General features: G+C 42.3%; 1 protein-coding gene across 1 annotated transcript in view; it reads right to left on the bottom strand.

The window, feature by feature from the left end:
* Positions 1–364: 364 nt before the first annotated feature.
* NUBP2 (nucleotide binding protein 2) overlaps positions 365–26,958 on the bottom strand; it is a 210,267-nt gene continuing 183,673 nt past the window's right edge. The window contains exons 6-7 of the mRNA XM_044088905.1: positions 21,651–21,720; positions 365–779 (exon numbers count right to left, since the gene is read on the bottom strand). Coding sequence (XP_043944840.1) covers positions 637–779; positions 21,651–21,720 — 213 coding nt within the window. The 3' untranslated portion in view covers positions 365–636. The remainder of the gene's footprint in view (positions 780–21,650; positions 21,721–26,958) is intronic.

The raw sequence follows: 26,958 nt of genomic DNA on the forward strand, positions 1-26,958 counted from the left end.
CAAAACCGACAACTAGCTACGTCGTGGTCAAGGCCCAAGCAAGGAATACAGTAAGAATGAAAATCCTTATGAGGTATTTGCTTCCCACATGAAATATAATTATTAACTTTTTATGACATCGGAGTGGAGCAAGAAAAAAGTTTCCCCAACGGGGTACTTAGCTTTGAGTGGAGAAGAAAATCTTCGGACCAAAGTATATCAGAAAAATTCGTCAGGAGTCAGCCGACCGGCACTTGCGAACTGCTATCCCCGCACGACAAGAAAGACTGGAGAAGATGGCATCGGCTGTCAGCTTTGTACTCCTGGTGCTCTAACGTCAGGGAGCATGGTTGAACAGCCGACGCCAGACCCAGACTTTGGGATTCTGGCCGACCGCCGGCAGGGGAGAAAACTACAGTCATGACTGCAACAGTGAAACACGATGAACATCTACCTAAACACCTCTAAGAAACTTAAAACTATTTTATGTTCAGTCTATGGCCCTGAACAAGCACACTGCATCTGCATACCAGTACTTGGATTAAAATATGCAAATATGACCATGAATGGGGAGAACGAAGCAGGAAGCCTTGCCACCTTTAATTTCCAGTCCTGTCATGAGTGTTCAGGAAAGATACATTTGTTCTTCTCAGGTTTTCAGACATTGACTGCAGAGTTATTCAGAATCTGCTCTGCTATATGTTGGATGGCCTCAAAGGCAGCACTCTGAGGAAAAGTGCTAAGAAAATCTTTGCCTTCTTCCAGGCTCTGGGCAAGTCGAGGATCCAATGGAACAGACCCTGGAAAAAAAAATGGGATTAGACATTGCAGGTGTAGGGTACCTTACTCCCTTGCTGCTGTCCCCTCTTCATTTTCTTTTAACACAAATCTTTTCAGCTCTATCTCAGGGTACCATCATGTAGTCACCTTTGCAAATATCTACTCTGAATTTCTGCTAGTCCCAGACATCAGGCTGACACAGATGTTGAAATCCATTAGTCAGTCAAAGCAGTGCAGCCTACAACCATAACCTGTGGCTGCAGTTCAGATGAACTGGTGTAGCTGACTGCCAAAGAGGAGAGCTACACAAACACCACAGACTTTGCAGTACAGAAAATCTAATAAAATAAAAAATATATTTCAGAAGATAATGCAGACATAAATATACATTCACAATGATCTGTCCAAAGAATTGCAAGTTACGCTACACATGTATTGTTACTAATTTACCCACCTATTATTGTGCATTGATAAAATGCCAGTCTCTCTCTCCTGCTGTCAGCTGAACTTTTGCTATAAATCCTCCTGAAATTAATCAAATGCAAGGGGGAGATAAGGACTGCACAATTACAGGATATTGTTACTTTCTGAGCCTACATCCCTGATATCCTGATTCTAGAAATAAAATTATATAAATATAAATTACCAACACTCCTATAGTGAGATGCACTTTATCTCAACAGCTTCTCATAAAGCAGAGAATAATGGGGGTATTGCACATTCAGGCAATGAGCTTAAAGAGTTTAGGAAGGAATGTAACACAATATACATAATTTCTCAGCAGAAACAATAAATAGGTTACTGCAGTTTGAATCAACAGTTACGTCTACCTGCAAAATAGTGCATTTGGTGAGACGGTGGTCAAAACAGCACATCTTTGAGAGGCAGCAATTAATTACCACAATCATCCTCATCCTTTTGTTTTTTCAATTAGCTATGCATAAGTCTGACTTCTTCAGCTTTGTTTACCTTCGAATGGGTATGTCTTACACCTAAAATTACTTCTAAGAGTGTGAAAATGTAAGTGATATGTTGTCTTGTCAGAGTTGTGAAACAGATCATCTCTTTGGAGTTAGAACATTTAACTAATAAAAAAGAAAATAAGCATATGGGAGACCCCAAAGCTTTTTTTTTTCTTATTTGGTTATAGAGGATCAGGTAGATTGCACACCTGCTGCAAGAGTTCATTCCTAAGATTCAAGGTTATAGTCAGTATTGCATGCAAAGTGAAGCTGAAAAAAGAAACACTCACCTTAACACCAGGTCTTCCAAGAGAAAATACTTTCACTAATAACATAAGAATTTCCCCACCTCTCTTTGGTCCTTTAGGAATAATTTCCCCAAAAGCACCTATGGATAGGCCCCAGCTACTTCAGTGCAAACATATTATAGCAGACATCATGTTAAATGTCTTTCTAAGGGGCAAACTTCTTCCTAAACTGAAAAGGTTAGGCTTTTAACAACCATCAATAAACTACAGAAAAGACCACCAGCAGATTATGAGCTGTGTAAGTAGTAATACACACAAATTGCTACGAGATAAATGAAATTTAAAATATTTTCGAACATCATGACTGGGATAAAGGAAGGGTTCAGACTCTGCCCCACAGAAATAGATGTCTGCTCATTACAGCCAGTATTTCTGTGATTCTCCCGACAGAAACAATGGTTATTAGAAAGTGTCTTACAGGAGAAGAACTTCAAAATAAGACACAAGCAGTGAAAATGTTTTTATTCTGCTTCCATTTTACATACAGGTTTGGCATATTTTTACCAACCAGAGGAGAAGTTGTGGTCAATAATTAATAAAGAGTTGAAGGAATTTATGTGGGAGCAGAAGAGGGCAAAAGTTAATTGGGACAAGATGATCCCTCTAATAGGTGAGGTGGTTTAAGATTGCCTGATAATGAAGGGATATTTTAAAGCTACACCATTAAAGCTCAACAAGCGGAAGCTTATAATTCAAAGTAAAAAGGGATAATAATGATGAAATGGGGGAATCCGAGAAATATGGAGAGATTGGGATTTTGGATGCAGATCCTTAAGGAGAATAGTAACAAATACATATAATATTATGCTCGTAAGGAACCAGAAAGTACTCTATCAACTAAGCCAACACAAGAATGGAAAAAGGAAATTTTGCTGACAGGGATGACTGCAAGTAGGGGTACAGAGAAGAGCTGGAATTTACTAAAGAAAACTGGGTAATGGAACCAAGGTATTGGGAGCAAATTACTGGAGAGGAAAAGGTAATAGAATGGGATGAGGCCAAGAAGACACTTTAACAACAAACTAGAAACACCCTTCCCTACCAGGAACTGATAACAGTACAGTGAAAGTGAAAGGGAATCCCAAGCAAAAGACCTGCTCTGATAGAGTTTTTATTTGAATCTAGACCAGAAGTTGCTGTTAAAGAGAGAATTAATACGTTGTATAAAATACCACACAAAAACTCTAAGAATCAATCAGAGGAGGTTAGAAAAGATTGTAAATTGCTTATCCAGTCTCTCTTCCCAAAGAAACAATGGAAGAACATTTGGATGGCCCCCAAATAAGCAACAAAGTCTAGAAGGTTTAGGATTTTTGCTTGGAAGTACTTGCTTAGACATTTCAGGTCTATATTAGTTTGCAGAAAGTTATTTTCAGCGAACACCTCTTCGTCTACCTGTATTCAGCAAAAATCAGTTCCGCGATTTGCTGAATTTTCCAAGGGCAATGAAACAATTGCCCTGCAGCACAACAGAACCCACAACAAACTAAAATCAAACCCACCTAAGTGGGGGGCTTTGCAACCACATCCCCCTCCTAACTATATAGTCACTTTAGTCATAGGTGACTCTATAGTCAGGCACACTGATGTCCCACTCACCAGGCTGAACAAGGAGAAAATTACAGTCAGCTGCCTGTCGGGTGCCAGGATCCGCCAGATAATGCATGTACTCAAATCACTCCACAACAAGTACAAATACGACTCTGTCATTGTCCATGCTAGAGTGAATGACTTGAGACGTACCTCCCTGGACTACATAAAGAGAGACATGGAAGAGCTCTTGGATCATGTGACCCAGGCAGGTATGACCCTAGCCCTGAGTAGCATCCTGCCTTCACCCAGAATGATACCACAGTATAAGGACAAAATGATTGACTTCAACAATTGGCTAAGCTTCTGGTGTCATTCAAAGGGGATCCAGTATTTGTCTGCCTGGGAGGACATGATCGACAAACCACGATGCTTTGCCAGAGATGGTCTGCACCTGTCACCCCTGGGATTCAGGTTACTGGCTAAAGCTCTTGCCACCCCTATAGTGCCTTTTTTAGGCAAGGTTCAAAGGATAAAACCACCACTGTAACAGATACAAGCACACAAAATCTGAAGGTAATGCTACTCAATGCTAGAAGTCTAAACCTCAAAATGCACTCTCTCAAGGCACTCCTAAAAATGGAGAACATCGATGTCTGTGCAGTAACTGAGACCTGGTTCAAGGCTCCAAAGAGCACCCCTCCAATACCAGGCTACAATTCTTACCACACTTTTCGGCCACAAAACCAAGACTGAAACACTAAAGGTGGAGGAGTGTCTATATTCACCAAGAATATTCACACCTCCAGGCTAGTTGCCCAACACAATGCATCTGAAATTCTCCAGGTGCAACTAACACTAGGTAAGACTGCAATCCAAACTGTAGCTTGCTACAGATCCCCCACCATGCCCCAAGATTCTCCTTACACCTTTCTAAACATACTGGAAAATATTAAGATACAACCAAGCACCCTAATACTGAGTGATTTCAACTACCCTGACATTAATTGGGAAAACTACTCGGGTACCAACTCCTTTTCCCAACGGTTCTTGGAATTCATAAATTCCAACGCCCTGGATCAACTAATCCATTGTCCCACCAGGGGCTCCAATATACTAGACCTGGTCATTACCAACATGGGAGATAGATGCTCCACACCAGTGGTCACCCCCTCATTGGTCAGGACTGACCATAAGCAAATCACCCTCGACATCCACATCCCACCCCTACCCCCCAGTAAGGAAACCTCCTTAAAAAACTTCTCCAAAGCCCAATTCAAGCTACTGAAGTCAGAAGTGACAAACTTCACAACACCCACGCAGACGGGATCTGGAAGTTCGACTGCAGAATCCTACACTAAGGCACTGTACGAGCACATCCACTCATGCATGAATCGTGCCATCCCAAATAGAACCAAGATGCTCTTCTCCAAAAAAAGAAAGCCAATCTGGTGGTCCCCTGCTATAAACAAACTATACAACAGAAGGAAGGAACTGTTGCAAAAAAAAAGAGGAAAATCCCAGGATGCAAAAAACCCCTCACCAGCCTCAGTAAGAAGCTGAGATCCCTCATAAAATCCTCAAAAGCTAGTTACGAAAATACAATTGCCAAAGATTCCAAAGGCAACCACAAGGCATTCTATAGTTATGTCAAGAATCTAAATGGCAATGCTCAGATCTGCTCTGAGCTACAACAGAATGGCATTAAATATACTGATCCCACGGATATTGCCAATATCTTGGCAGATAATCAGTGCCAACTTCACCCCCCTCTCACCCCCTAAAGGGCCCATCTCAATATCAAAAGATTGCCAAATTCCGATAATCACACCACACAGGTAGAAACTGCACTCTCCAAAGCTAAGAATACAGCATCCATGGGACCAGATGACATCCCATGCTGTGTACTACAAAATGAACTGGCACCTTACCTAAGTGTCATGTTTAATCATAGCCTCACTTCAGGCTTTGTGTCCACTGAGTGGCGCACAGCTACATTTATCCCGCTCCACAAGGGAGGACCCGCCTTGGCTCCCGGGAAAGTACAGTTTTGTACCTACCATAAATGTAGATGTTAGAGTGCTAATACAGCTGCAGTAATCACAGATGGGTTTTCTGCCGTCAGGCGGGTCCTCGGTCGGCCGAATTCCAAAGTCTAGGTCCGGCGTCGGTTGTTGTCGCTTTCTTTCCTGACGTCAGTGAGGCAGGGGTACATAAGACACAGCCGACGCCATTTGTTTCAGTCTTTCTTGCCCCAGATGTCAGGTGCCCCCAGAAGGAAGGCAATACATAAATTATATTTATATACATGCAATGCAATATAATCAAAAATCAGTAGTTGCAAGCAAATATACCATAGAAGGATAACCCAATCAGGTTGTATGAAGGGGTTAGGCCCTAGGCCTTTACCAAGAGGGAAAACTGTACTGCAGCTGTATTAGCACTCGAACATCTACATTTATGGTAGGTACAAAACTGTACTATGTTCATCGTGCATACAGCTGCAGTAATCACAGATGGGTAGAATCCCAAAGCTGGTGGTAGGCACTAGGTGGAACTGGGATGAGCCAGAATGCCCTGCAACACAGCAGTGGCAAAGCCTGCTCTAGTTTTGGAATATAAAGGCAGGTGGTAGTGTTTTGTGAAGATATGCACAGAACTCCAAGTGGCTGCCTCCAAAATATCTTTGGTAGGAACTCCTCTGAGGAAGGCTGTAGAGGTAGCTGTGGCCCTGGTGGAGTGGGATCTGATGCCTGTAGGGACAGATTTTCCATGATAGGAGTAACAAAACCGTATGCAGTGGCCTATCCATTTTGAAATTGTCTGTTTGGTAACTGGCTTCCCTTGAGCTCCTACAGCATAGGACACAAAAAGTTGTTCTGATTTCCTGAAGGGCTTTGTTCTGTCCAAATAATAACTTAGCTGTCTATGAATGTCTAAGGAGTGTAGCAGCCTTTCCCCTTTGTTTTGAGGATTGGGGTAAAAGGTAGGTAAGTGTATGGCTTGATTTAAAGCTACCCTGGATACCACTTTAGGCATAAATGACGGGTTGGTTCGAAGGGAAACCCTGTCCTGATGGAAGATGAAAAAGGGCTGCACAGCCATGAGGGCTTGTAGTTCCGAAACCCTACGAGCTGAGGTAATGGCCAGAAGGAAAGCTGTTTTCCAGGACAAATATTGCAAATCTGTTGAGGCAGCTGGTTCAAAGGGAGGCAATGTTAATTTTTCTAGAATGTAATTAAGATCCCAGGCTGGTATTGGTTGTTTCCTTGGTGATCTTATATTCTTAGCCCCTCTGAGGAAATGTCTTAAGAGTGGGTGATAGAATAAGGGTGGATCCGTGTTGAATTCTGCAGAAATGGCTGACGCATGGATTTTTATGGAGGAAAATGAAAGTCCACTGTTCAGCAGCTCAGCTAGATACTGTAATACCTGAGGCAAATTCAGTTTTCTAGGGTCCTGGCCTTTTTTCTCATTCCAAGAGCAAAACCGTTTCCATTTTGCGGAGTAAGCCTTTCTAGTAGATGGCCTTCTGGCCTCCAAAATGACATCCTGCACCTCTTTGGGGAGTAGGGTCTGTTGTGGTGTTAAGGAATTTTCCGTGCAGCAAGATTGAGTGTTTTCAGCTGACTGTGAAGAGTTTTGTAGCTGTCTGTGAAGAGTTTTGTAGCTGTGCTGAGTCAGCAGAAGAGGCATTAGAGGTAGGGACCAGGGAGGAGTATGTGTTAGGCTCCTCAGGAGTGGGTACCAGTGTTGCCTTGGCCAGTCTGGAGCAATCAGTATCATCTTCGGTCTGTCTGCTCTTGCTTTCAAGAGCACCTTGGGCAGAAGAGGCAGAGGTGGGAAAGCATAAACTGTCCATGCTGTCCAACTGAATGAAAGGGTGTCCACTCTCTCCAGGCCTTTGGACGAAAGGTCCTTGAACAAAACTTTTCCAATTGATGATTCCTGTGGGAGGCGAAGAGATCTATGTCTGGCCTCCCCCACGCTTGGATTATTTTTGTAAACACTTGAGGATGCAACTTCCATTCGTGTGGATCTGTCATATTTCTGCTTAGATTGTCTGCCAGCGTGTTTTCCAAACTTGGCAAGTACTGTGCTTGAAGTTCGATTTGCCATTCCAGAGCCAAGTTCCAAAGTGTCATGGCTAGTCTGCACAGGGGGTATGAATGTGTTCCTCCTTGTTTGTTTATGTACCACATTACTGTGGTGTTGTCTGTTCTTATCAATAATTGTCCTGGATGCAGGAGGTCCTTGAAAGCTGTAATTGCATTTATCACTGCTAGCATTTCTTTTTGATTGATGTGAAGGTGCTTTTCCTTTTGGGACCATTTGCCCTGAATGCACCTGTATGTCATGTGCGCCCCCAGGCGTAATCTGAGGCGTCTGTTGTGATGACTTGATTTGCTTGAGGCTTGCAGAATGGGAGACCTGTGTTTGTTTGACATGCTTGGGCCCACCATAGAAATTCCTTTTGCAAACATGGAACTATTGGTATTATTGTTTCCAAACTGTGGTTGTGTTGAGACCATAGGTTTTTTTAGGTACCATTGAAGTTTCCTCATATGCAACTTTGCACATGGGATTAAAAGAATGCAAGATGCCATGAAGCCCAGAGCCTGCAGGATTTTCCTTGCAGTAACCCTGGTACAATTTGCTAGTATTTTGAAGTACTGAGTTAGTTGCCCCTGTTTTTCTGGCGTAAGATAGGCCATCTGAGTGTTTGTGTCCAAGTTGGCACCCAGGAAAGTTATTTTCTGAGATGGTGTTAGCCTGGATTTCTCTTTGTTGATTGTGTATCCCAGAGAATGCAGTAACCGTGTTACATAAGCCAGATGTTCCAGAAGTATGTGCTTGCTGTCCGCTTGGATCAGGCAGTTGTCCAAATAAGGGTAAATTTGTATCCCTTGAAGTCTGCAGTAGGCAATTACTGATGCCAGGCATTTCGTGAATACTCTGGGCACAGTAGATAAGCCAAAGGGCAATGCAGAGAATTGATACTGGATTGAACCTGCAAGAAATCTGAGGTATCTTCTGCAGCTTTGTCTGATTGGGACATGCAGGTATGCCTCATTGAGGTCCAATGTTACCAGCCAAAACTCCTTGCCCAGCATGGGAAGAAGCTGCTGTAATGTGAGCATCTTGAATTTTGGTACGAGTAAGAATGTGTTTAGGATGGATAAGTCCAAAATGGGTCTCCAGTCGGTTCCTTTCCTTGGTACCAGAAATAGCCTGGAATAAAAACCTTGACCTTGTTCGTGAGTAGGTACCTCTTGAATAGCTTTCATGTCTATGAGCTTTGAAATTTGTAGTTGTGCCTCTGCCCTTTGATTGTGTGGCAGGTTTGGCATGCCTCTCATTTTTGGAAGAGTGTGAAAATGAAATCTGTAGCCTCTGTTTATAACATCCAGGATCCATTTGTCTGTTGTGACAATAATGCCAGCTTTCCTCCCAAGGGTGCTGCCAGCTGAGACTTGCTTGGCATGGAAAGGAGGAAGTCATTGGGTTTGTTTCCTGTATTGTTGTGCACTGTCTTCGCCACCTCTTGGTGCTGGAGTTTGCCATTGCCTGCCTCTATATGATCCTTGTGATTGTCCTCTGCCCCTTGTGCGCCTGTATCTAGCTCTTTGGAGCTTGTCCATGGCTGGAAAGGACCAGTTTTTAGAAGGGCAATTTCTGCTAAAACGTGGTGGTTGAACCTGTAGAAAAGCTTTGACAGTTTGCATAGATTTGGCTTTTTCTTCCATTTTCCGTAATATCTGCTCAGCATTAGTACCAAATAGCACATCCTTTTGTAAAGGAGCATCTAGAAGTTTAGCTTTCACATGATCAGGCAAGATTTGTTCCCTAAGCCAGGTATGTCTTGACTGATCCTGTAACAGCAGCTCTACTTGAGGCCTCTAGGGCATCATAGCCACATTGTAAGGTGTGTTTACCCACTTGTTCTGCACTATGCATCATATCCTGCAACTCCTTCAAATCTGGTTGTTCAGGTTGAGACATTTTATTTCTTAACTGTGATAACAGAAACTGCTGATATTTAAGCATATGAAACTGACAATTTAAGGCCCTCATGGATCTTGACTCTCTTTCGGAAGGTAGTGGATTCTTAGCAGTAGAGGCCTTCATTCCCTTGGGGCCTTGAGAAATGGTTTCAGGGTCAGCATTATGGCTTTTGTAAAGAAATTGGTGAGAGTTAGGAACTCTGTAGTACCTATCAGGCTTGACTGGGGCAGGAGGCAGGGAATCCGGATTAAGGCAAGCCTCCGAATAAACATCATCAAGTATGTCCAAGACAGGAGGTATCACCAGAGGTCTGTGTTGAGGTAACAAAAGAAATTCCCTAAGTCTTTTCTTGGAATCAGAAAAGTCTTGGCCTTCCCAATGGAAGTGTTCCCTCAAGGTGTGCAAGGTTTCCCAAAAGAAAAATCCTCAGGAGGAGATACAGAAGGAATGGACTGCTCTGCATCAGAATCTTCAAAAGGGGAGTAAGAGTGTTCCTATACATCAGAATGTTCTGAAAAAATGGAGCCCTGATCAGAAGAGGGAGAATCTTCCTCCACTCTGGGTCTCTTGTCTGGAGGGGGTTGGGAACCCCTGATAAGAGTAATTAAATCCTCAGCCATTTTAAGCACCTGCTTTTTAGGCATGGGGTCTGGAGATGGGCCCTGTGCAACAGGCCTCTTGGGATGCCTGGCTGATTTGGACTTAGTAAAGGCCTTAATGGAAAAGGAAGATGAGGGTCTAAAGACACCATGGGTGGAAGTGGACCTGTCCACATTAGGAGGCTCAACGCTCACAGTGGCTTCGGTGGTTGTAGTCTGGGTATGTACCTCCGGTCTCGGTTACAGAAGACACCGCCAAAGAAGTGTCGACGGTAGTCAGGGACTGCATAGGCGTCTTGCTGAGAACCGACCACTGGTGTCGGTTTGGACAAAACGGTAGTTGGAGTCTCCGGCGACATTTTATAATCAAAGGCTTTACCAAAAAGTGTTGGGCTTAACTTTGAAAGTAGTGCAAAAGCGACAGCCGGAGACGCCGTGGTCTGGGCCTAAACAAGGTATGCAGAGGGAATGGAAATCCTTATGCGGTATTTGCTTCCCACAAGAAATACAATTGTTAACTTTTTCTGACATCGGTCTGAGGCAAGAAAAGTTTCCCCAACAGGGTACTTAGCTTTAATGAAGACTTTTCGAATTCAGGAGCTGGAACTGCTTCTGCTTCGGGCACCACGCGGCAAAAAAGACTGAAGAAAATGGCATCGACTGTGTCTTATATACCCCTGCCTCACTGACGTCAGGAAAGAAAGCGACAGCAGCCGACGCCGGACCTAGACTTTGGAATTCGGCAGAAAACCCATCTGTGATTACTGCCGCTGTATGCACGATGAACATCTACCGTCCCATCAGTCTGACAAGCCTGATCTGCAAGGGCATGGAACGCATTATCATGGAACTTATAAACAAAGACATTGGCAACCTTCAAACACTGGACCCCACCCAGTTTGGGTTTGTGAAGGGCTGATCTTGTCTCCTGAATCTGATTGACTTCTTCGAATCAGTCTCCAGAGCTGTGGATGAGGGTAAGGTGGTCCACACAGCCTATCTGGACCTCGCCAAGGCCTTCAACACCATCCCCCACTCTGGAATTATAGATAAACTTAATAAGCTGGGCATAAATCCCTATGTCACTTGATGGGTTGCCAACTGGCTTACTGACAGAACCCATACTGTAAAAGTAGCCGACTTCAAATCCAGCTCCAGACAAGTGGAGTACCTCAGGGTTCAGTCCTGGGACCACTCTTGTTTGGCATCTACTTCTCTGAAGTACAGGCCAACACTAAGGGACTCACTGCAAACTGGGAGCCATTACTGAATCCCCAAATGATGTGGATATTCTACAAAAGGGCCTTACAGAAACAGATGCCTGGTGCCAGAGCCATGGGCTCAAGCTTAATGCCAAGAAATGTATAGTTATCCCCTTTGGGAAAAAACATGTACCCATGAATTACCACATAGGTGGCAGGACACTAAACATCGAAAGTGTGATGAGAGACTTTGGGACACAGGTGGACAGTGGTCTCACTTTCGATAACCACATCGCCACAATAGTCCAGAAATCCTTCTATGTGGCACACCTCATCACTAAGGGCTTTTCATCCAGAAAAAAGGAGGTCATTGTCCCACTGTACTCATCCCTCATTAGACCCATTATAGAGTATAATGCCCAGTTTGGTATGTACCTCATAAGACATATGCAACAGCTGGAAAGGCCACAGAAATACCCCACTAAAAGAATCACAGGCCTAAAGCACATGCCATATGCTGACCGTCTAAAAAAAAAAAAAACTCCAGCTATACTCTGTGGCATATTGTCTACTCAGAGGAGATCTCTGCTTAACATACAAGGCCATGTCAAACCCTGAGCTGTTGGACATGCTCCACTTAAAGAAATCACAATCCCTCAGAGCCACACGCTCCAGGGATCTAAACCTGGTCATCACAATGAACAAAACATGCTGGAGGGATAGGTTCCTGACCCAAAGACTCCCCATACTCTGGAATAGACTGCCCATACATGTCATGCAGAGCGCCTCATTGGCCCTCTTCAAAAGGAACCTTGATGATTGGATGGGAGATAGGGAATTCACCCCGGGGATCATGTCAGTCGCCCTGCTAAACAGGGGCCCAGAGAAGTAAATATTGTGGGAAGAAATATCCAGGGAATTGTTATGGCTAGGCTTGCATAGGGCCGACAGCCTAGTACCAACCTATGAACCTAGATACCAACTCCAAGATTGCACTACAGTGGGGAAGTGGGCAAAGTTGTGTAGTTGGCCAACTACTTTATTGCCCTTTGAAAATTCAGTGAATCGCGGAAGTGATTTTCACTAAATATGGGTCAATGAAAATAACTTTTGGCAAACTAATATAGACCCAATATTTCTTATACCCAAAGCAGACTTCAAAGAATTTTTCCTCAAGTAGATGGCAAACATTGGAAGTGAGATGTAGATGAAAGTTGCAAGTAGGACATATGTTTTGGGGGTATAATGACATAGCGGATTTAAAAAATTCTTTACAGAGTCATCTCTCAGAAATATTGAGTGAACAAATGGATGTAAGTAAGGAAGTGATTCTTCTAAGCTGAGACGCAGGATCTCAATGATTTACATATAATACGGCCTTGTTAAGTTTAATTCTGGTGGTTGCCAAAAACACAACTACTTAAATATGGAAATCACAGTCTAAAACAACTGTATTTGAAGTACTGAAATATTTTTACAGGTTAAAGAACTGGAAGTATGATCTTTAGAAAAGGGAAGGAGCAAATTACATAAAAATAAATGTAAATCATGGGAACAATACAGGCAGAACAATGTTCAGGATAATGAGGAGGAGTGAGTTTATGGGAGGGCAGGAATATAGCAATTTATGTACTGGTGGTGGTGCTGCGGTAGTGTTGTCGCCTCACAGTAAGACGCTGTCTGATTCGATTCTCAGCTAGAGCGTCTTCTGCGTGGAGACATGCGTGAATGGGCGTACCTTCGTTGAGGGTTGCGCATCAGGGCTGGTAACTCAGCATGTAAAAATCAACTACCAGTCATTAGCGGACCGGAGTTCCGCTGTGGCGACCCCTAATCGGGAAAAGCCGAAAGACTCAACAGCATGTACTGTTGGACTGATAGCAGATATAAAAAAGAATACATGTGATGTATAATGTATGTAAATGGAAACATGTTATTGTTCATAGGTTCATAAGTAGGTACTAGGCTATTGGCCCTAGGGCCTATATAAGCCTAGCCAAATGGAACCCTGGCTTTTGCCACCCAGGAAAACTATTTTCCTGTGCCCCTGTCAAGCAGAGCCACAGAAGTGATCCCCAGGGTGAATTTCCTATCTCCCATCCAATCATCAAGATTTTTCTTGCAGAGTGCTAATGAGGAGCTTTGTTTGACATAGATAGGTAGTTTGTTCCAGAGTATGGGAAGTCTCTGAGACAGGAATCTATCCCTCCAGCATGCTCTGTTTATTGTGGTGACAATGTTTAGGTCCCTAGAGTGTGTAGCTCGGAGGGATTGGGATTTCTTTACGTGGAGCATGTCCAACAGCTCTGGGTTTGACATAGCTTTGTATGTTAGGCAGAGATCGTCTCTGAGTAGGCGATATGCGACAGAGTAAAGCTTTTTGAGACTGTCTGCATAGGGCATCTGTTTGAGGGTGGTAATCCTCTTTGTGAGGTATTTCTGTGGCCTTTCCAGTTGTTGTAGATGTCTTGTGAGGTACATACCAAAAGGGGCGTTCTACTCTATAATGGGTCTAATGAGTGATGAGTAGAGGGGAACAACGGCCTCTTTTTTCCTGGATGAGAAACCTTTTGTGATGAGGTGTGCCACGTAGAAGGATTTCCTGACTACTGTGGCCATGTGATTATCAAAGGAGAGACTACTGTCCACCTGTGTCCCAAGGTCTCATCACACTTTTGGTGTTAAGTAGACTGCCGCCTATGTGGTAGTTCATGGGTACAGAGTTTTTACCAAAAGGGACGACAATGCACTTTTTGGCATTGAGCTTGAGGCCATGGCTTTGACAACAGGCATCTGTCTCAGTGAGGCCCTTTTGCAGGATGTCCACATCGTTAGGAGATTTGATTATGGCTCCTAGTTTGCAGTCATCTGCGAACTTTGTTAGCCAAAGACCTTCTGTGTTAGCCTGTACTTCAGAGAAGTAGATACAAACAGGAGAGGACCTAGGACTGAACCCTGTGGTACTCCACTTGTCACTGGTCTGAAGTTGGATTTAGAGTCTGCTACTTTCACAGTGTGGGTTCAGTCAGTGAGCCAGCTGGCAACCCATCTTGTGACATAGGGATTTATGCCTAGTTTAGTGAGTTTGTCTAAAATTCCAGAGTGGGGGATGGTGTCAAAAGCCTTGGCGAGATCTAGATAGGCTGTGTGTACCACCGTACCCTCATCTACAGCTTTGGTGACCGCTTCAAAGAAGTCTATCAGATTTAGGAGACATGATCTGCCTTTTACAAACCTGAACTGGGTAGAGTCCAAAGTTTGGAGATTACCAATGTCACTGCTTATAAGTTCCATGATGATACACTCCATAGCCTTGCAGACCAGGCTCATCAGGCTAATGGGACAGTATTTCCTGGGGTCCGTGGTGGCTCCCCCTTAGTGGAGTGGGATAACCATTGCTGTGCACCATTCAGTGGGCACAAAGCCTGAGGTGAGGCTATGATTGAACATGGTACTTAGGTGGGGTGCCAGTTCATTCTGTATTGTGGTGTTTTCCTTCATATTAATTTATATATTAATTTATGGTTGTCTATGTCTTAAATGTTAATTTATAAAGGTGTTGAAAAAATACAGAAAAGATATTCTGTTACCAGTAAAACATTACATAATCAAGTAATTTAATTGCAGATTCCTGAAACTGAGTTGTTTTACAGCAATCTGGTTACCTACCATCTAGTCTCCACAGACTAGAATCACATGTTACATATGCAGGGTAATGTTATCCCATGAAACTATACACCTGTAAAACAGTCCAAACCCAGGATCACAGTCCTATATCTTTTATAATTCTCTGTGCTCTGAGGACATATCCAATTAGATACACAGGTTCATAGGTGTTTACTAGGCTAATAAACACAAGGCCCTTTTTCAGCCAAGCCATGTATCAGAAATCTCTGACAAGTTCTGCTACCCTTGATAAGTGTAAGCAGGGACTTGGGAGGTGAAACATTTACATGTAGGTTCCTGGGAGATGAGCCATTTACAAACTGCCTGTGCCCATTAGAGACATAGGTGACAAACCAGAGATGAATGTCCTGTTCTCCATCTAACTGTCCAAGTTGCACTTGAATTGGGTTAGGAAGGAGCTCTGCTTCACATGGATGGGGAGCCTGTTCCAGAGACTGGGTAGTCTCTGGGATGACTAACTCTCTCCACAGCATGTCCTTTTTATATCACAGGCAAGTCTAAGTCTTTAGAATGTGTAATTCTGGTGCTGCTTGTTTTGTGGATATGTAGAATGGGATCTGGCAATGCCTTGTATGTCAGGCATAGATCTCCCCTCAACAGCTTGTATGAGACAGAACACAGGGATAGTGCCTTGAGGCAGTATTTAAAGGACATTATGTACACCCTGTATTCTTTTAGTGAGGAACCTCTGTGGATGTTCCAGTTGTTGGATATGCCTGGTTAGGTACATACCAAAGGGGGCACTGTACTCAGTGATAGGTCTGATGAATTCCAAATGCAGTTTAACAATGACTTCTTTGGACGTAGATGTCACACCTTTGTTTATAAGTTGCATAACATAGAATGACTTCCTCACAACTGTAGATATGTGATGGTCAAAGGCTAGATTACTGTGTGTGTGTGTGTGTCCCCAAGTCCCTGACTACTGGGTCAACTCTAAGGGGTGTGTTGTCAATATGATAGTTACCAGGGGTGGATGACTACACTATTATGTATTTCCTGGCATTTAGTTTTAGTCCATGGCTCTGAAACCAGTTGTTTGTGTCTAACCTTCCTGGAGAACATTTGTGTTGGTGGGGGATTCAATGACAGCTCTTAATTTGCATTCATCAGCAAATTTAGTCAGCCAGAGGGACTGACATTGGTCTTGCCTTCAGAGAAGTAATTGCCAAAAAGCAGCATAATTCTAACTTCCTGGGACCTGTCTGTGAGGCAGCTTGGCTAGCCACTGGGTGACATAAGGGTTTGTACATAACCTCTTATGGATGTCAACAATGCCAGAGTTGGGTATTGTGTCTAATGACTTGACCAGGTCAAGGTAGGTAGTGTGAACCATTCTGCCCTCATCCATTGCTTTACTGACCTTCTCAAAGAAGTCCACCAGACTGAGTAGGCATGACCTGCCCTTGATGATTAGAATGGGTCCAGTGTCTGGATTTTTCCTATGTAATTATTGATCATTTCCATGATAATTCTTTCCATGCATTTCCATGATAATTCTTTCCATGGCTTTACATATGAGCCTGGTAAGACTTATGAGCCTGTAGTTTACAGGGTCTGAAGATGGCCCATCTTTGTGCAGAGGGATGACTGTTACTGTTCTGCACTCATGAGGCAAGAAACCAGTTTGGAGGCTATAGTTAAATGGCAATTCCAGACCACCTGATAGGTCATGTTTCATGCTATTTAGAAGGCATCCTAGGATATTGTCTTGGCCCATCGATGCAGTGTTCTTGGCCTTAGAGAGAGCATTAAGGACCTGTTCCCATGTGATAGCAGGGGGAGTTATATTTGATGGTATTTCCTAACGGAAGGTTGAAGGGGAGAGAGGGTTAAAGTTGTAGCTGAATTTGTTGGCCAGTATGTTTGCTATGTCACCTGGCTCAGTATAGGTGGTTCCATTTACAATGAGCTCTACAAACAATTGTGCATTGCCTTTGAGATTGTGGACATAGCTGAAGAATGCCTTGTGGTTGTCGCTGGCCTGGGAGGCCAAATTTACCTCAAATTTGGGTTTGGTAGACTTTATTTGTCCTCAGAGTTGTTTGTTTAGTTTGATTAGAGTGCTTGCATCCTGCTGGGTACTGCACTTCCTAATTTTTGCCATGATCTTCTTCCTTCTGTTATACAGCCTACTGATGTTGCGATTCCACCAGGGTGACTTGTGTTAGTTCTGTACTTCTTTCTGGTGTGTACAGCTGCATCTATGCAGCTATTAACATGCTTGTATACGGTTTTTGTGAACATTTCTGCATAGGCAGCAGTGTTCTCAAGGTTTATGGGGGCTTGAAATTTTGCCATACTATCACTTAATAGTAGGAAGTTAGTCAGAGTAGTTCCTGAATATTCCAGGATTAGTTGGGGTTCCAGATCTTATTTTTACTTCAAAGGAGACCATTTTGTGGTTTGACCTTACCAGAGAAGACATTACACTAGGGGGTATGCAGCACTCTCCAATATTAGTGAGGAGCAGATCCAGTATTGTTGCACCCCTGGTTGGTGTATTGACAATCTAGTCCAGGGATTTTTTTTTTTATATAAAATCCAGAAATCTCTTGCTTGTACATTTGGTGTCATATACGATTCCCAGTTAATACTGATGCAATTAAAGTCACCCATGAATATGATATCAGGTTGGATAGGGAGTGTTTCCAATAAGTTTAAATACATGGTATGGATCATAGAGAGGGACCTGTAGCTTGCAAGGAGCTGGTATTTGGATTATGCCGAGAAGCTCAAGTGCATTGTCCTGTTTGACTAGCCATAAAGTACATTTATTTTTGATGTAAAGCAAGACACCTCCACCTTTAGTCCCTGTCTGTGATGCAGCTGTAAATGTGTGGAAGCCATTATAACCTTGCACTGTTGGTGTGCTCTCCCCTGCTGTAAACCATGTATCAGTGACTACACAGATGTCAGCATTCTCCAGGGTGAAGAAAGCTTCAAGGAAAGTGTTTTTTTTTTTTGTTTAGACTCCTAGCACTGAGCAGCAACACCTGTAGATTTTCTTGGTTTTGATTTGCTATGTCAGAAGTACTTTTAGTTTGGCATTGCCTAAAAAAGGCACTAATGTTTTAGCTAATATTTGAAAGTCGAGAGGTGCAGACCACCCCTGGCAAAGCAGCGTGGTCTGTTGACCATCTTCTTCCATGCTGACAAATGCTGCACCCCCTTAGAATGACACCAGAGACTAAGCCAATTATTTAAGTCAGTTATCTTTTGCTCATATTGTAGCATTATCCTTGGAGATGGTAAAATACTGCTCAAAGCTAGGCTCATACCAGCCTAGGACACATATTCCAAGAGCTCCATGATGTCTCTCTCTTCATATAGTCTAGGGAGGTATGTCTCAGATAATTTACGCAAACACTGACTATGACGGAGTCATACTGGTACTTATGGTCCAATGACCTGAGTGCATCCATAATTTGGCGGATCCCGGCCCCTGATAAGCAACTGACTGTGACCTTCTCCTTACTCGTCCTGGTGAAAGGGACATCAATGTGTCTCGCAATGGAGTCTCCAATGACCACCAATAATGGACTGGGTGGTGGCTTGCCTTATGGGCTTAAGACGTTGAGGCTCCATGAAATGTGGCTGTATGTGTTGATGTGGGTATTGTTTTGAAAGAGTGCATTCAGGCCTGCTGAGGGTGTTTGTTATGTTTACTTTGTCTCTGAAGTATTTGGGGTTTAGGAAGGTTACATTTAACTGCCTTAATATATGTGGGTCTATGTGTCTCTTTGAATGGTGTGCAATGGGTGCAGAGTATGTACTACTGACAACTTCATTGCTTTTAGGAGTGCTTTTATGTGAGAACTTTGCCTCCAGTGACATTGTGTAAACACATCTCTCACATAACCATACTAGTTTGTTTGAGAATTAACTGGTTGTCAGTAAACGTGGGACAATTTCTTCATTGCCTCAAGATGCCCATATCCACCTAGCTGGTAATGGAGGCAGCGGGAAAGTTCATATACATGGCAACATTTTTTTTTTATTATTTTATATTCTCAGTCCAACTATCCAATATCCTGAGTATCTGGTTTGCAACTCTGGGGGCAGTGCTCGTCACTGCAAACTAGTCTTGTGTGCAACTAGGTATTGGGTGAAATTCCAATGGTGCTTTTAAAGGAAAAATGTCAACTCAAGGTGTCTGCGGCTGTACAAGAGACTGCCAAACACTTGAAGGGAAACTAATATGTAGAGCCTGAAGATTTATGGATAAAGTATTTAGGTAAATATTCTGAAATTAGAAGCAAATCAAGCAGTACTTACTGAAAAGAAAGAATTGGCTTGTCAAGAATGATGAAAAGAGGAGACTCACCTGAATGACTACTTCCTGCCTACTACTAGTGTTGGTCTCACAACAGCTTCACTCTGCTAGGATACAGTGCTCCTTTGCTTCTTCTCTCACCAGATTCTCACCAGAAGCAAAACAGTAGCACTACTCCTAAGATGAGAAGCAGGCCACAGGCTGTTTGGTGATTCACAGTGTTGTCCCAGATGATGCAAGAGTCTGTAGGCTTGCTGTAGTCTTTTCGTGGTAGATGCCTTAAACAGCAACCAGACCAATCAAGAAGGTCAAAAGCACAGGCATTCAATTCCCAACCAATAGCAGTCAGGAATCTATACACTCTGCTCCTTCTCTCACCAGGAGCAAAATACAAGCACAAATTCCAAGCTGGCATTTATGAAGCAGTTATTGGGCTTTCCAGTGATCAGCAGTCCCCAGGAAATAATGTCCTTATGCTGCTTCTCTCACCAGGAGCAAAACAGAACCACTATCCCCAAGATGACTATTGAGAGGCAGAATATGGGCTCCCAGTAATTGGTGGCCTTACAGTAGATGTTGCAGATTTTAAATGTAAGATGAAAAAATGTGTTAATATTCTAAGAGCTGCAGTGTGCACAAAGCAGTTGGATATGAAAGTGGTGGAAATTTAAGGTTTAGCTATCTAAGTGGAGAATCACTAATTTTAAAAGAACAAGACATAGATTGGAAAGGGGTGGACACTTTGTATTCTGGTTCTATAGAATACAATGGAACAGCCAATAAATTTACATAGTTAAAGGGGAGTGATTTCACAAAATGATAATTTTGTGCTTACTCACAATAGCCAATGAAAGAGGAGAGGGAAGAAGATATGTGATCAAATTAACATAGGAGGCAGGCAACTAGAAAGACAGTTGAGGACACAACAGTGCCAGGGTGGAAGAGTGGGGAAAAATGTAGTTTCTGTGCGACTCACAAGAGAGGCAGCTGTGGTCTCCTTTCCAAGTTTAAATATGCACTTAAAAGCAGCTAAGTAAAACACGGTGTAAAGAAAATAAATCACAATAAACAAAGTAGAAGGGGGCAATAAAGCAATACAAAATACAAGAAAGCAAGAACAAACAAACCTTTCCCTCACAGCAAGTTGTGACAGAGTCTGGTGGAGCTTTTCCAGAAAAGCCCAATATTTACGTTATTATCAAGACTTGTCTTGCTTCCACAGATGGGCTTCTGGGTCTTGTGTCTACCATTACAAAACATTCTCATCAATAATACAGGAGACAGTCAGCTCAGTGGTTTACAGGGAGAAAGCACCAACTATGTCACCTACCTCCTGTTGGAGCTGCCTGGGAAGAATGGGTGAAAGTCCCTACTGCTGTTGGCCCATCAAGTGTGAAGACAGACAGCTCTGGCTTACCACAAGGGTGACTCTTACTGGGAGCACTAGATGCTACCAACTGGAGTTTGAACCTGCAGAGTCCATGCTGTCAAAGTGCATCTCGCACTTGCAGCAAAATGGAATTAAGCATGCAGAGGTGCTTCCCCAAATAATGACAATAATGGAGGAGTTCGGAACAGCCAAGGAAAGGGGGGGTGCTTACACTGGGAAAGGATGGCTGACTCCAGGACCAGCAGCTTGGTGATGCCTACCATCATATGCTCACCAGGCAACAGACAACCAACTGGATTCCCAGGCAGGAACAAATAGATCACATGGCTCTCACTTAGACCAAGAATGCCATGGTCCCACACCTGTAGAACAAACAGGATGAAAGGGAGCCAGATTAGAGTCACTGGGAAAACTCCTGGATGAAAAAGAAAAGGGAGACAGAGACAATACCTTGCACAAACACATGCTAATAAAACAGACTACCCAATTATTAGCTTTACGTCTGTTATGTGAAAGTAGTGATCCCATATGGACACGGTCCACAATTTTAGACCCACAAGTATGCAGGACAATATGCCATTTCTAGAATATGCTATACACATCAGAAAACCATATCAGTCAGTGGGGGACTGCCAACATTCTCCCAACACCTTTATCTTTTTCTATGTTTGACTTTGAAAATCATGTCCACCTCGCAAAAGGAGCAACAAAACCTACCCAAGAGGAAATATCTCAAAGGGCCAGTCAGACTTTTTCCCTTACCCCTGCAAACGCATTTTGATAAATGTTAGAAGGAAATGTGGTGCTACTGCCACTTACAGCCTCAAATCCTCTCACATTCCAGTTTTATAAAATTTTTACTATTTAGGCCATGTTACTCAACGCAGTCTATGGAAGAACTAAATGACAAATGTCCAAATGAAACACATACCCAGGAATGGAACACCAGCTTGCTTAGCTAGCTCTTCTCCCCCTCCTTTGGAAAATATGTTGGCACATTCCTGCAGGGAAATAAATGGGATTACAAACAAAGAACAATTACCTTGCATCTTACTTCACAGAGGATCTATATATCTATGCAATATTCAATGCTATGGTCTTAAACACATCTGACATACAGACCAATAATTTACTGTATTCCTACTACTTAAGTGAAAGTCTCCAAAACTAAATGTTGCAAACTGAGTTTTATATCAGAATCTAAAAGTTTCATCCATTCTACTTCCTGTATGCCAACAGAAGAATGTACTCTGCTACAGATCAGAATGATAGGAAAGACCATGGTCCAATCCTCTTTACTTAAACGTCTGTGTAATCTCAGCAATCTGTCATGGAACTCCAATCAATAAGCTGTAATAAAATAGCTTTCTATCAAGTCAAAGTACCTGGAGGCAGGCTTTGTAACACAAAACTGTGGCTTCCATGCATGCATCCTTTAGCTCTTCCATCACTGTCATTTCAATGTTATCAAATGTATAAAAAGTTATGGGAAAAGTACAGTTTTGTACCTACCATAAATGTAGATGTTTGAAGATCCACATTGCTGCAGTCCTTACACTTTTCTTGCCCCAGATGTCAGAAGACCCTAAAAAGGTCAAACCCAGAGGGGGAAGGAGGGAGGTATAGGACTGCAGCAATGTGGATCTTGAACATCTACATTTATGGTAGGTACAAAACTGTACTATGTTCTTCATCTCACATTGCTGTGCCCTTGTAGAGTGGGCAGAACCATAAGGAGGGATGGCTAACTAAGTTAATAACTAAAGCAGGTAGCTGCCTCCAAAATATCCTTGGTTGCCACTCCCCTCAAAAAGTTGCTGTTGAGTAGGTTTGTTTTGACACAGGCTTGCCCTGAGAACTCAAAAAAAAAGAAACAAACAACTGCTGAGACTGCCTGAACCCTTGGTACCAGTGCTGTCGAGGCCAATCTGGAGGCTATTAAAATCATCCTTGGCTTGTCCTGTCTGACCTTAGAAGGAGGAGCGTCTGGCATGCCCTGAGCGGAGGCAAGGTATGGAAATAAAAACTGCCAGCCAGCAACGGTGTATGATATCAATACCCATTGGTTGGGTAATTAAACTTTTCTTTGTAAAATCCTTGTTTTAACATGTTCAGACAAAATTTGATCCTTGTAGGCGTGCCCTCTGAAGAACTGACCCAGTGGCAGGCACCCTAGGCAGAGGCCTGTACAGCATCAAAACCACATTGCAAAGAATGCTTACCCACCTGTTCACATGCACTAAATCTTGCAACTCTTTAATCCAATCAAGGATTCTCACACTGTCCTCGGTTTCATTTCAATTTATTTCATACATCAGCCACAAAAGGCTTTAATGCCGATTGTAAGGATTCCATCTACAACTCTTCTTTAGTATACTCCCAAGTTTGACCATTTTTTCTATAAATAACATTCAGGTTATCATTCTCTCTCACTGCTGCAACTCTTACAATAATACTGTTGCTTCAGCCATGTACCCAATTTGCCCATTGCAGGTGGCCCCTCTTTTGTGCTTTACACTGAGAATGCTGCACATGTGATCAGACTTATTTTTCTAACAAACAAAAAAAGTGCTTTGAAGATGCTTCTAAAGTCACAGGATAGCCATACTTAAATAGTCTAAATTACTCATTGAACTCCTGTTCTTTTGGGGATTGCGCTTCAGAAATCTAAAGTTCAAGAAAAAATGGGCAGAGTACCTTTACTGTGATTCAGAGAACTCTGGCTGCTCCTCCTCAAGCATGCAGTTCTCTTAAGGATACTTCCAAAATAGTAAAAGCCACCGCTCATGCTATGCTACCAGACAAATGTACCCCATTAGCACTACTGCCCACCCTTCAGCACCATGGTCATAGGTTTATCTTCCTACCGACAGCAGTCAGGCTACTACTGTTTTTGACTTTCAAGAAAGTGTACTTTCAAATGACACATTTGGCTCCTAGTTTGCAACATGGACTACCTAGTTTTACTCATTTAGCCAAGTCCAAAGGAAACTGAATATGTGCCTCTACTCAAGTGTAATACATACACAGTTCAAATCCAACAACACTTGCAAGACATTTTATCATTACTCATTTAACTACGTTGCCTGGGTTAATCCCACTAAGCCTGGCCTAATTTTCAAAGGGGACCCAAGGTGGTATGTAAACAGAGTAGGGATATGTCTTTGGGCCAATACTGTACTGCAAACACATGTACAGGGCTAACAACTGTGGAAAACACTGTCTGCTGCAGAAGGGGATAAAGTATGCTGTGGGACAATGCTGAATCACCGATTTCACAACCACCTCTTGGTTCTTAGAAGGCCTTCATTCCCTTATCTTCTGTGTCAGCTACATGGATCTTTAAACAGTTCTTTGTCCAATATTATGTAATGACACCTGTCTGACAACAGGATGGTCAGCTCAGTGTATGCTGATGAACAGTGTCTTTTGTAAGAGACGTAATGCTACAGAAACTAGAGACTCAGATTCCATGCCTTCTTGCTGGTTCCCAGATAGCCATGAGTCCTTTTTCTAGCCAGTCAGTTATAAGGTCATTTACAAAAGTTTTTGGTCAGTATATTGTAGTGCTAATGACCAACATACACTGGACTAGCCATCCTTATGAACATTCGCTGTCGCAGAAAATACAGGATGCTACAAAAAAACTCGTCTTCAAATTTTGCAGCTTCTGACTGACAATCTTAACTCAAAGTAGTACAACAATAATATCTTGCTCTCCCACTGAATGTAGGAAGAGATGGAAAAGCAACACTTTACAGACAAAGCCCATTGCCAAAGACTACATGACCTACAGGATCTACAGGTAATTTAGTACCTTACCCTTAGTGTACGGACCAATCATCAGAACCAGAGAAGAAAAGATAGTGCTTTTGCTGACTTTGTAAAGTAGATTGGAAGAGCACATGACTGTAGCCGTGGCAACCTGAATTGAATTAACAGGCTCAAGTATTACAGGAGCACTATGATAAACGTACAGAAGAAAATGAGTGAATAGCAGGTAGTAAAAGCAAAAGGACAAAATGATACACTAGGGGTGCTAGAGATATAGACAGATAAAAAGGAATAGAACATGCCAGTATATTACATTTTATGTGCCTGATAACAGAAAGAAGCAGTTAGCCCATCTAGTCGACCCTTCAAGTGAATTTAAGATTCAACCTCTCCTCCATCCCCAACTTCCTTTACCCCTTTTCAAAATCTCTCACACATTCTCTCAAAGTCCACTGCAAATTTCACTCAACAAAAAAAGAAATGAAGTACTCTACTCTAAGGATTTACAATCCACCTTGTGAAAAACTTCTGGATACTGACAGAATAGTTAAGGCTCTACAGTCTGCTGCCTCTAACTACATGCCCCAAATTCTTGTTCAGGATAATCCTTTTAAATTTCCCAGATATTACTTTTTTTCGGGTCTATATCATGTAGTAGAAGTGTTACAACTTCGAACGCGATATGGTTGAACCCATATGTTCAAAGCTGTAACACTTCGAATGCGTAAAATAAATAAATAATAAAACAACTTACCTGACTGCTGTAAGCAGGGGGGCAAGCCTTCCTGCACACCCTCCGCTTTTTAAATATAACAACTCTGAGATCGCACTACAGTGTAGTAAAGTGAAATCTTCCCTTTCCATACTGTACTGCATTGTAGTGCAGTCTTGGAGTTGGTATATTTAAATAGTGGGGGGTGTGGGGGGTGCAGACGGGCTTGCCCCCCTGCTTACAGCCATCAGGAAAGTGTTTTTTTTATTTTTATTTTTACATATTCGAAGTGTTACAACTTCAAAATATGGGTTCGACCATATAGCGTAAAAAGTTGTAACACTTCGACTACTTTATATAGACCCTTTTTTTCTAAGTGCAACACATTGCTTCACTCAAAGAAATGTGGTGGTAGGCCACTTTGCAAATGGATAACAATTACCATAGTGTACCACCATTAAGGGCATCATGAATGGTGATGAGCTCATGTACAGCCCATTTTTATGAACAGCAATGAAGAGGCATGCCTTACAGTAATACAGCAAAAGCAAAATTCACTATTTTCTCACCAAAAATCTGTTTCCAAACAGATATAAATGTATAACTAGTGGCCCCAAATTTCTTTAACACAGAATAAAGTAGCATATTACTAAAGTAAAAATAAAATGCAATATCTATATTTATATATACATATATATATATATATATATATATATATATATATATATATATATGCATACATACACACACAGAATTATATATAGTATAATATAATATAATATAGCAATGAGTAGCAACATATAACATTATGACCTTTATGTTTCAGTTAAGTTCTGTTTTGGGATACCTGAAATTGAAAAGAAACAGTCAAATACAGGTAGAAGGAATACATCACTGTTTTACATGACTACGGATACCATTTGGTGAAACTTATTAAGATGTTGAGCACTAAGTCGAGTGGTGGTGCGAACAGTTCAAATTCTGAACGTCCAGGTACTGACTTAGATGTTACGCTCACAGACTCGTTGGCGGGTATTTACACTCTGCACACGCCTCCATCTACAAGTGTACTAAACTTTGGTGTTGACCATAATAATAGAACCAATGGAACCAATGGCTTAGCTTCTAGGGGTTGGAGCACAGGTAGGCTCACCAATCATCCCTCACAGAACCAATGGACCCTGTATTTTTTCGAGGCTTGTTGGATCACCAAAGATTTGGGTTCGAGGAAGGTTCCAGTTCCTGTTGCTGGGCTAGGAGTCATTACGGGAGCAACTACTTCAATTTGAAAAAGCGTTGCGACATTTTAAGTCGCTACAAATGGATAACGTTTTCCTAGAGAGATCTATTGAATTAAAGCAAGTGCCGAAAGGCTTATGGGTATTCAAGTTACCCATGGGCTTTGAACCGGAAACGGAGACCTTCGACGAATTACTTACATTGTTCGACAACACAGGTATTGATCTCATGAAATTAATTATTCGTAATAACAACATTAAGTTGGCGAAACTTAAGGATGAACTTGCCTTATTTAATAACAATATTACTAAAGATCTTATGTTTGAGTTTAACAAACAAAAGTATGAGCGCATTTTGAGTGTTGAGTTTACTTAATTTCATGTCAAGCCCTTTATTAACAAAAATTTCAGCATCAGAGACAAACGAGACTATGCAGAGAAAAAAGTTTACACCCATTTTAAATCTTTTAAAATGCTTTGTGATAGTTATGTGAGATCTAATGCACCTAAAAATT

This window comes from Protopterus annectens, chromosome 12.part0 (assembly GCF_019279795.1).
Source record: "Protopterus annectens isolate FY-2018-M chromosome 12.part0, PAN1.0, whole genome shotgun sequence".
Taxonomy (NCBI): Eukaryota; Metazoa; Chordata; order Ceratodontiformes; family Protopteridae; genus Protopterus; species Protopterus annectens.